Source organism: Mustela nigripes, chromosome 10, assembly GCF_022355385.1.
Source record: "Mustela nigripes isolate SB6536 chromosome 10, MUSNIG.SB6536, whole genome shotgun sequence".
NCBI lineage: Eukaryota > Metazoa > Chordata > Mammalia > Carnivora > Mustelidae > Mustela > Mustela nigripes.
In genome coordinates, this window is record NC_081566.1 from 27349568 (window position 1) to 27360291 (window position 10724).

General features: G+C 38.2%; 1 protein-coding gene across 2 annotated transcripts in view; it reads right to left on the reverse strand.

Moving 5' to 3' along the window:
• RABGAP1L (RAB GTPase activating protein 1 like) overlaps positions 1–10724 on the reverse strand; it is a 769947-nt gene that overhangs the window by 207900 nt on the left and 551323 nt on the right. For both annotated transcript variants that reach the window (XM_059412860.1, XM_059412861.1), the window contains exon 18: positions 7863–7904. In XM_059412860.1, coding sequence (XP_059268843.1) covers positions 7863–7904 — 42 coding nt within the window. The remainder of the gene's footprint in view (positions 1–7862; positions 7905–10724) is intronic.

Below are 10724 nucleotides of genomic sequence, written 5' to 3' on the forward strand. Positions count from 1 at the left end.
GACACTAAAGCAAAAATAGACTATTGGGACTACATCAAAATAAAAAGCTTCTGCACAGTGAAAGAAACAATGAACAAAACTAAAAGGCAACCTATGGAATGGGAGAAGATATTTGCAAATGACCCATCTGATAAAGGGATAGAGGGTTAGCATCCAAAATATATAACAAGCTTATAAAACTCAACACCCAAAAAACATAAAATCCAATTAAAAAATTAACAGAAGTGGGGCGCCTGGGTGGCTTAGTGGGTTGAGCTGCTGCCTTCGGCTCAGGTCATGAGCTCAGGGTCCTGGGATTGAGTCCCGCATTGGGCTCTCTGCTTGGCAGGGAGCCTGCTTCCCTTCCTCTCTCTCTGCCTGCCTCTCTGCTTACTTGTGATCTCTCTCTGTCAAATGAATAAATAAAATCTTAAAAAAAAATTAACAGAAGATACGAACAGACATTTCTCCAAAGACGACAAAATAATGGCCAACACACACATGAAAAGATGCTCATCATTACTTACCATCAGGGAAATGCAAATCAAAACTACAATGTGATGTCACCTCACAACTGTCAGAATGGCTAAAATCAACCACACAAGAAATCACAGGTGTCCATGAGGATGTGGATAAAGGGGAACCCTCTTGCACTGTTGGTGGGAATGCAAACTGATGCAGCCACTGTGGAAAACAGTATGGAGGTTCCTCAAAAAGTTAAAAATAGAACCATCCTAGGATCCAGCAACTGAACTACTAGGTATTTACCAAAGGATACAAAAATACTAATTCAAAGGAATATACACTCACACACACACACTGGTATTTATAGCAGCATTATATACAACAGGCAAGTTATGGAGCAGTCCAAGTGTTCACTGACTGATAAATGGATAAAGAAGATGTAGCACACACACGTACACACACACACACACACACACACACACACACACACTGGACTATTTCTCAGCCATCAAAAAAAGAATGAAATCTTGCCATTTGCAAAACATGCATCGAGTCAGAAATTATTATGCTAAGTGAAATAAGTCAGTTGGAGAAAGACAAACATCATATGATTTCACTTATATGTGGAATTTCAGGAAGAAAATAAATGGGTAAAGGAAAAAAATGAGAGAGGCAAAGCAAGAAACAGACTCTTTCCTATAGAGAGCAAGCTGATGGTTACCAAAGGGGAGGTGGGGGGGATGGGTGAAATAGGCGATGGGGATTAAGGAGACACTGATGGCGAGCACCAGCTGTTGTAGGAAATGCTGAATACTGTATTGAAACTAATATTACACTGCATGTTAACTAAGTGGAATTTAAATAAACACTTTTTTTAAGAAAAAAAAATGCAGTACACACACACACACACACACACACACACACACACCCCCCAACGGAATATTATTCAGCCATAAAAAGGAATGAAATCTTGCCATTTGCAACGACATGGAAGGACCTCGAGAGTATAATGCTTAGCCGAATAAGTCAGAGAAAGACAAACATCATCTGATTTCACTCATGTCTAATTTAAGAAACAAAGGAAAAACATAAGATAGAGACAAACCAAGAAACAGACTCCCAGTTAACCCTAGCTACCCTATTTAACACTGCAATAACCCACCCAGAGGTCTCTTTAGTCTGCTGTATTTTTCCTTTTTCCCACGCACTATTACTTCTCATATACTATATTTATATATCTGTTATGTTTCTTGTTTATTAACTGTATACTGTTAGAACATAGGCTGATGGAGGCAAGTATTTTTGTTCTTCTAGCTCATTGATCTAGTCAAGTACACAGAAAAGCATCTATCGCTGAATAGGCGTTTGGTCAATATTTGTTCAATAGTGAATAATAAAATCTGTTTTAAACAGAATACTCTGGGTGGGGGGCAGGGCGCCTCGGTAGCACAGTTCGTTAAGCATCCGATTCTTGGTTTTGGTTCAAGGTCACGGGAATCAAGCCCAGCACTGGGCTCCACGCTCAGCATGGAGTCTGTTTAAAGATTCTCTCTTCCTCTCCCTTTGTCTCTCCCCATCTCTCAAATAAATAAATAAATCTCAACACACACACACACACACACACACACACACACACACACAGGGTACTCTGGTGACAATGTGAGACTGGCTAGGACAGTGGTCATAAGCAGCTGGAGAAAGAGCAGACATCCCTTTCTCACAGCTCCACTGCTAACACCCAAATCTGAGCCACCATCTTCTCTTACCCATCACACTCCGGCCATACACTTTCTTAAGTCAATAAAAATCCTCTTTAAGGCTTTCATATTTGCTTCTTCTGCCTAGAAGTCTCATTCCCCAGATTTTGGCATGCTAGCTACTTCTTTGCATTCAATTTTCAGCTCGAATACCATCCCTCAGATCACCTTCATTGACAATTGAAAGAAGGGAGCTCCTGTCACTCTGCATCAACATCATTCTCCTTCAGAAACCTCAGCATATGCTAACACAACTATGTTTTTTTAAGTACTATCTGTCCTTCATCGGAAGGCAAGCTCTGAGAATGCAGGATCCTTCCTTAGCAATACTTTATCTCCAGGGCCTAGAAAAGTACCTAGCACTTGGTAGGTGTTCCTCTACTCCTGAAAGAGGTCACTGCAACAGTCCAGGGCAGAAGGTGTGGCAGCCTAACCACCAAACTGGGAAGATTCTAAAAATTCTTATGAAATAGAATCAACAGTAGTTGACTGCCAGTAGATGTTGGGGATTAAGAAAAGAAAAGCATTAAGGATAACTCGTCGGTTTCTCCTTTGAGCAGCTGGGTGGTGCCTTCATTGAGGTGAAGGTTACTGGAGGAGGCCAAGGGCTGGGAGGGTGTTATCAGTGCAGTTTTGACTTTTGGATTTGATGTGCCTCTGAAGCATCCAAGCAGACATGTAAGTCCATGGCCAAATATTTGGATCTGGGCTAAATATAAAGATGAGAATGAACATTTATAGGAGAAAGCAGGGGCACGAACAAGATCAGCAAGGAAGAAGCATCAAGTGAGTTCTAGAGGCTAGAGCTCTGAGAAACCCCAAGTTAATGACTAGGGGTAAAAAACAAAGCAAGCAAAAGTAAAATGGGAAGATGAGAGGGAGATAAAAAAATAAGACAGAAGCCATGGGAGAATGTTTCAGAAAAGGGGAAGTGTTAAGTCTTTATGCTCTTTGAATGACTGCTGAGAAATCAAGAAAGATAAAAATGGAAACATGTCCCCTGATTTTGTTAGTGACTCCGTCGAGAAAGCTTCAGTATGGGGTGCCTGGGTGGCTCAGCTGGTTAAGTGTCTAACTCTTGATTTTGGCTCAGGTCATGATCTCAGGATCATGAGACTGAGCTCGTGCTGGCTGTGCGCTGGGTATGAAGCCTGATTAAGATTTTCTCTCTCTTCCTCTGTTCTTCCCTGCCCCCTCAAAAACAAAACAAAACAAAACACAAAAAAACAACCAACCAAGCAAGCAAACAAAAACTTCAATAAAATGGTAAGGCAAAAAACCATAGTGGTGAGGCTGAAAAGCCAAAACCATCAACGAGATGCTTCAAGAACTTTTATGTAATATAAAAGCTCATCCAAGCTAGGGGTCATTCTTCTAAAATTTAGCCATGATCAACTAGCTTCCCTAAAAAACAACAACAACAACAACAACAAAACCCTAGATATTCCCAAATGAAAGAACATGAGACTCTTCAGAACTGTCTTAAGTGTTTTTTTTACTACAATGACACAAATTAGTATCATAATTTACTTCTTAAGTTGCATTGTTTTACAACTTGCTTTCACTGTCCATAAAAGCACATATTTAGAAATTATGTTTTTTCAAGAGTATGGAGAAAATGCACTCTCATATTGCTAGTAGAAAGCAACTTTGCAATGTCCATCAAAAATTCAATTGTGACTGCACTCTGACCCAGCAATGACATCCTCAAAGTTTATCCAAAAGACATCATTAAATAAGTATGCAAAGATGGAAATTTCAGGATGTTTGTTTATTTTTTTTTAAAGATTTTATTTATTTATCAGAGAGAGGGAGAGAGCAAGCACAGGCAGACAGAATGGCAGGCAGAGGCAGAGGGAGAAGCAGGCTCCCTGCTGAGCAAGGAGCCCGATGTGGGACTCGATCCCAGGACGCTGGGATCATGACCTGAGCCGAAGGCAGCTGCTTAACCAACTGAGCCACCCAGGCGTCCCCAGGATGTTTGTTTAATAGGAAAAGTCTGGAAACAAATGCCCATAAAAATTAAATATAAAATTGGCTAAGTAAAGTTATGGTACACACAATAAGATACTAATCAGTGATTAAAAAAGCTAAGGCAGCTCTATGTGTCATAACCATTCCTGGGTGCATTCATTTTCATACTTACAAATTTCCAGGCACCAATCATATATAACTCATTAAGCTCTAACAATCCTATGAGACAGACATTTCTAATATCCCCATTTTAAAGATAGGGAAATGGTAATTTATCTAAGATTGCAGCATAAACTGTGGGAGATGGGATTTGAACTCAAGTGGTCTGGCTCCAGCTCCATGCTTTTAATCACAACATGTCTGTAGTGACACAGAAGATAGTCATAACATATTATTAAATGAAAAAGAGTCTTGTTCATCAGCATTTTTTGAAAGAAAATAATATGTTCATCTTCATACACTATTCCTTTGGGTTTATCTCCTATCTCCCACTTCTTAATTACAATCCTCAAGCTCATATTAAAAATATATATGTACACAGAAATGTACAAAGCTAATGAATGCTTATATATTCATAGACCAATGCACAGGAGGAAGATTTTATAATGAATTTTTATTACAGTTACTTCTAGGGATGAAATTATGAGTGGGTTTTCTTTATCTCTGTAATAAGACGCAAAATGAGCTCGGAAAGAGGGGAAACATTCTGTCATTTACTATTTTTTTTTTTTAGGTAATCTCTACACCCAATGTGGGGCTTGAAATCAAAACCCCAAGATAAAGAGTTACATCCTCCACCAACTGGGCCAGCCAGGCAACCCCTGTCATATACTTTTTTTTTTAAGATTTTATTTATTTATTTATTTGAGAGAGTGACAGAGACAGCACAAGGAGGAGGAGGGGCAGAAGGAGAGAGACAAGCAGATTCACCACTGATGGGAAGCCCGAACAGGGGCTTGATTCTAAGACCCTGAGATCATGACCTGGAGCTGAAGACAGACATCTGACTAAGCCACCCAGGTGCCCCCACTCCTGTCACTAACTTTTGACAATTGTTTGAATGCAAAGAACCTATTCTGATCAAAACTTCTCTGGCAACATGAAGTGGCTAAGAATAATTCTGAGTGATCATCTCTAATCTATTATAATATACTATACATAGTGACTATAGACTATTTCATATAGCAAATGAATTAGATTGGGAGAAATGAAAGGACACTGCCAATATCCTAGATGATCTGATGATACCCCCTACTATAATGAACCATTCCTTTAGCTCAATGGCTTTCTAGCTCCTTGGCAGACTATTTCTAACTCAAAAGAAAGCGGCTCCCATTCAGAAAGCAGGTGTCTTTAAATCATACTGAGCAACAAAGACCTTAACTTATATTTATGCTGTTTAAAAATAAACTAATTCCAGCTTTGCCATTACTAAGACAAAAGACTTTAGGCAACCTGAGGCCTTGGCTCCCTCAGTTATAAACTGCAGGAGAGAATGAAGTAGTTTTTCTTGAACACAATCCACAGTTCTCTTACAAGTAACATCTGGACATTTAATGCAGGCTAATGGATTACTTGTGCTGCGTTCATAAGCTCTTTGAATTACCCCTAAGTTTGTTATTTTTATGTAAAACAAATATACATTCTTCTATGTAGCCTATTAGATTGGAAGCTAAATGCTAGTTACTTTCACGTATTTTGGGATATTCTTTTTCCGGGTGGAGACAATCAGATCAATTTGGTACACTTCAATTCAGCCTATATACACTGTCTCTGGAGGGGTCAGCTCCAGGATTAAGGCAAGGAGGCAAGGAAGGGATAGAAATCTCCCAATAGTAGTGACAAAGCTCTCCTTTTAATCTTCTCTAACTAGACAAATTCTGCAAAATACTAGATGAGCACCCATGTATTTCTAGAGAGGATTCAAAAGCCTTTCTGCCCAGTGGCCAGAGAATGTCCTCTGCACAGGCCATATCTGGGTTAACATGAGTAAAAATGCAATCACACCAAAAAAAAAAATCTGTCAATCAGGAAGCTAATTTCTCAGATGGATACAGTATTACTCTGACTATAGTTCCTATATCCAGACAGGAAATCTGGGGTTAACCCAAAAGACAGACTTAAGTGTGTGCTGAGAGCACCAGTAAAGAAGGGTCACCAAAAAAATAAGGAAGTTGCATTTTGGGAAGGATAATATCTGAGGCTTAAAAACAAATTAGACATAATAGGAAAAATCATCACTTTGTTGGACTTCCTTCTTACACTTACTTTATGACAAAGTATTGTTTTTAGTCTGAATTACATAATACTGTCACTGCTTAGGCATTCTAAAAGTCTCAATCCAGCCCTATACTGAAAAGCATCTTAGAAAGTTTTAATTTGTCCCAACAACAACAACAACAAAATTAGAGGTAGAGATCCAGGACTTCACTAAAACATACAGGCACATATGTTTTTATTATTTTACTGAAAATTTTTAAAATATCTTCCTAACTTCCAAAATAACTTTGGCATAAGAATTATTCACATCTTAACTCCAAATGATTTAATGAACAGTTTAAAGTACAATTTATTAACTTCACAAAAAACAAATGTTTAACATAATAAGAGGTGAGGAGTACACCCCACTTCTTGATGTACATTGGAACTATATACGTCATGTCTTGGTTCTGGATCAAAGTATTTTGATCCAGAGGCTCTCCTAAAATACCAAGCAGCCCTCTGAAGACCTCCAGTCATTATCTTTTGGGAAATTTGGAAGAATGATGGGGAATCTAGAAAGTGAGTTATCTTGTGAATACAAGAGTAGTACAATAATGATAGCTGACATTTATTAGGCAATAGAATTTTCTAGACACTATGTTAATTATTTTTTATGTATCATCGTACTGAATTCTTACAACAATCCCAGAAATTAGTTTCTATTATTATCTCAAAACTCAGAGTCTGAGCCCTTAAGTGTAATTTACCCAAGGTCACAAACCAGAGCTGAAATTAGAAACAAAGCTGTCTGGGTCCAGAGTCTGCAATTTTAACAACTATGTTTTACTGGGAAGAGGTGGGCTGCATTTTGTTTTAAATAAATGAGGCAATTATCGCCTTAAGTAACAATGTCACCTCTGACTGAAAGACAAAAACTGACTGGATTACTTTCACCAATTTTGCAGCAAATGTCTTGCTGTTACCACACTGTTAAAGCTCCATTGATACGTTGATATAAAATTCAACAAGGTAATTATAATTGAATTCTAAAGTGTCTTGTAAATCCCTAGCTGTTGAAGTGCAAATTGAAATGTAGAAGTTTCTTTTTTAGTCGTATACTATAAAAGCTTTCTAATAATTCGATTCTAGGTTTAGGTACCTCCAGGGATGTTATTGTGGTGAGAAGTATTTTAAGAAAAAGGCTGGCATCCTTCTGATAAAAAACAGGTTTTAACTTTTTCTCTTACATCATCCAACTTGTATGAATGAAAACAACCTTACGTGTTACTGAACGGAGTGCTGGGATAGCAAAATTAAATAGATGGTAAGAAAAGTACAGAAACAAACTCTAAATAAACAGCAAACAACAAAGGATGGAAGGCGAGTCAGAGTTCCTCAGGGAAGTCTTTTTTGGGATTCAAGAATCTAGACCCAGTCAAAGGCTAATTTGAATTTGGCCCAATTTCAAGATCAAAACAGACTTACCTTTAGGAGCGCCAAGGCTACATTAAAGATTATATTCAAACCCTGAAACAGAAAAAGAGTCCAAATTAATATTGCTACATCTATCATTATTTTAGTCAGTATTTTCCCATCCATCTTTACGGAAATCTCTACTTGCTTTCATCTTCACATACAATAATAAACCATGAGATTTTTTTTTTTTTTTGAAAGGTACTTTCCTTCTCTGAGAGGCTTACTGCAAATTTTTGGTGCTACTTAATGTTCACATAAAATTGTTTCTACAATAAATTACTTTCCCTCAATCCTTCCATAAATTATTCAATAAACTATTTTTCCTTCAATTTCTGGGTTATCTTCATGGGTCTACAGTTTGTGAAAGTTAAGTTTTTTGATTGAGGTGGCAGTGATGCAGAAGTCTCACATTATTAATGGAAATCCCCAAGTCCCAGTATGTACGTCTTGGTTAAATGGCCAGCAATAGACAAAACAAAACAAAACAGTGTTGCTGATAACTGGGACAGATTGTGTGAGGGGAGTTGTAAGCATCACACTGGATTTCCAATACTGTTCTTATTATTTTAGTGTTTGCATTCAAGTAGTATTTGTATAACTAGAGGTGTAATTAGGGGCTATGTGTTAGGCTTTCTTTTCCTTTTTTTCTGACGGAAAACCAAATATCTCTTTAGGAATACACAAATTAAACAGCTTGTTAAGAAATATCCTGGAACTGAATTTTGAGCTCTGAGTTCAGCCCCGTGACTCTGAAGAGCTGTTGAGATGTTAAATTCAAAATATAAGAAATCTTAAATACTCAAGATGACACAATGAAACAAAGTTGCCATGAAATATGCTCTTTCCTTGCCATGATAATCATCATACGTGAGAAGAAAGATCTTTCAAGTATGAGTTGACACCAGGGTCTCTACATGTGCCCTCTTCATCTCAGTCACAAATACAGTCTGTCTGCCTTTTGGATACGGAGCTTGTGCCAGGTGTATTACGCAGAGAACTTGTAACAAACCATTTTTTCCTGTCTCCAAAATCCTAAGTGAGGATTAAGACTAGGTACTCAGAGTGAATTCTTGTTATGATCTGCTGATCTTTCATAGTCACCTACCTAAAATATGATTTAATGGAAGAAGGGATGAATGAGAAATATAAAATATTTCATTGGAAGTTTGGGGTTTATTCAGTTAATTCTTTAAGAATTAACAGCAGGAAGTATAACAAGGCCAAGAGACAAAACCCAATCAACACAGATCATTACCATACCATGCAATGAGTCTAGACTAGTTCTGATCACAATTTAACAATTAGAAAAAAGGAAGACTACTGTAGATAAAAAAAACTTGGGTTAGGGGCGCCTGGGTGGCTCAGTTGGTTGAGCAACTGCCTTTGGCTCAGGTCATGATCCCAGACTTCCAGGACTGAGTCCCGCATCGGGCTCCCAGCTCCTTGGGGAGTCTGCTTCTCCCTCTGAACTTCTCCTCTCTCGTACTCTCTCTCACTCATTCGCTCTCAAATAAATAAATAAAATCTTAAAAAACAAAACAAAACAAAACAAAAAAAACCTTGGGTTAATATTAAGCAAAAAAAATTTTTTTTAAGATTTAAAGTAATCTCTACACCCAATGTGGGGCTTGAGCCTACAACCCTGAGATCAAGAGTGGCAAGTTCCACTGACTGAGCCAGCCCGGTGCCCCCCAAATTTGGCTTCCTCATCTACTAGCTGCTGCCCACTGCTGCCCAAACCTTCAGTCTAAACCTGCAGGCCTGCGCCACATACCCCATCCCACGTCATAGCTGCCTGGCAGTGGTGAATTGTTACAACCTGAACGCTTATCAACCTGCCATTAGGACTAAGTCCACAGTGTCTCTGGGTCTTGTTTTCTAGTCACTGATCTCATCTCCAGGTCTCTAATCCTTACTATGCTCTGGTCCCTTCTCCTAAATCAGTCTGCCGCCCACTTCTCCCTCCCAAATTCCTTTCATGTTCAATCAGCTGTGCTATATTCTCAACCTCTTTGCTTTCAGAGGAATAGTGAAATCTCACTAATTCTCTAACAACATCTATTGTGATTCCCACTTTTCAGAATGTGCCTAAGGTCAAAAATGTGTATTTAGTAGAAGGCCAGGATCCCCCAAACCTTTAATGCCTAGTTTAAGGGAATTTTCACCATTCAGTACTGGTATAATATACATAGTATATTATAATATACATGCTTATTTGAGGACCAAATGATTAAACTATACTACCTATCCCAAAATTTATGAGATTTATTCCTTTCCCTGTGGACCCAACTAGACCAGTTTATAGAGTCATCATCAAATCACAGTAAGAAACCGTTTTCTTCAATTAGCTCAAAGTCAAACAATTATTGAACAAGTGACCTATGAAAAACACCAAGAACTTAGAAATTACAAAAAAAAAGGACCTCTGAATAATCAAAATGCTCTAATACCACAAAAATTCATTCAAGTTTTAATTTCATATCCAAGTCAAATTACTTTGGTGATATGGCTTTATAGTTTATAGATATCACAGGTAGCAAAGCAAAAGACAAAGTGTCTGGTAGATGGGATTAGAGACAAACAGCCTACAGAGATAACTGTCAGAACCAAACTATTATATCTGACAGAAATAGAAGATAACACTTTTCTAAAAACTACAAAACAAATAGTTGTCTGGGCCCATTTAGTGGAGCCAATAATCCTTCTATAGTTTACATTGGTTCATAATGACAATCCAGCAGAATTAATGTTCAAAATACTGTGTTTAAGAAAGAAGCACAGCAGGCGCCTGGGTGGCTCAGTGGGTTAAGCCGCTGCCTTCGGCTCAGGTCATGATCTCAGGGTCCTGGGATCAAGTCCCACATCGGGCTC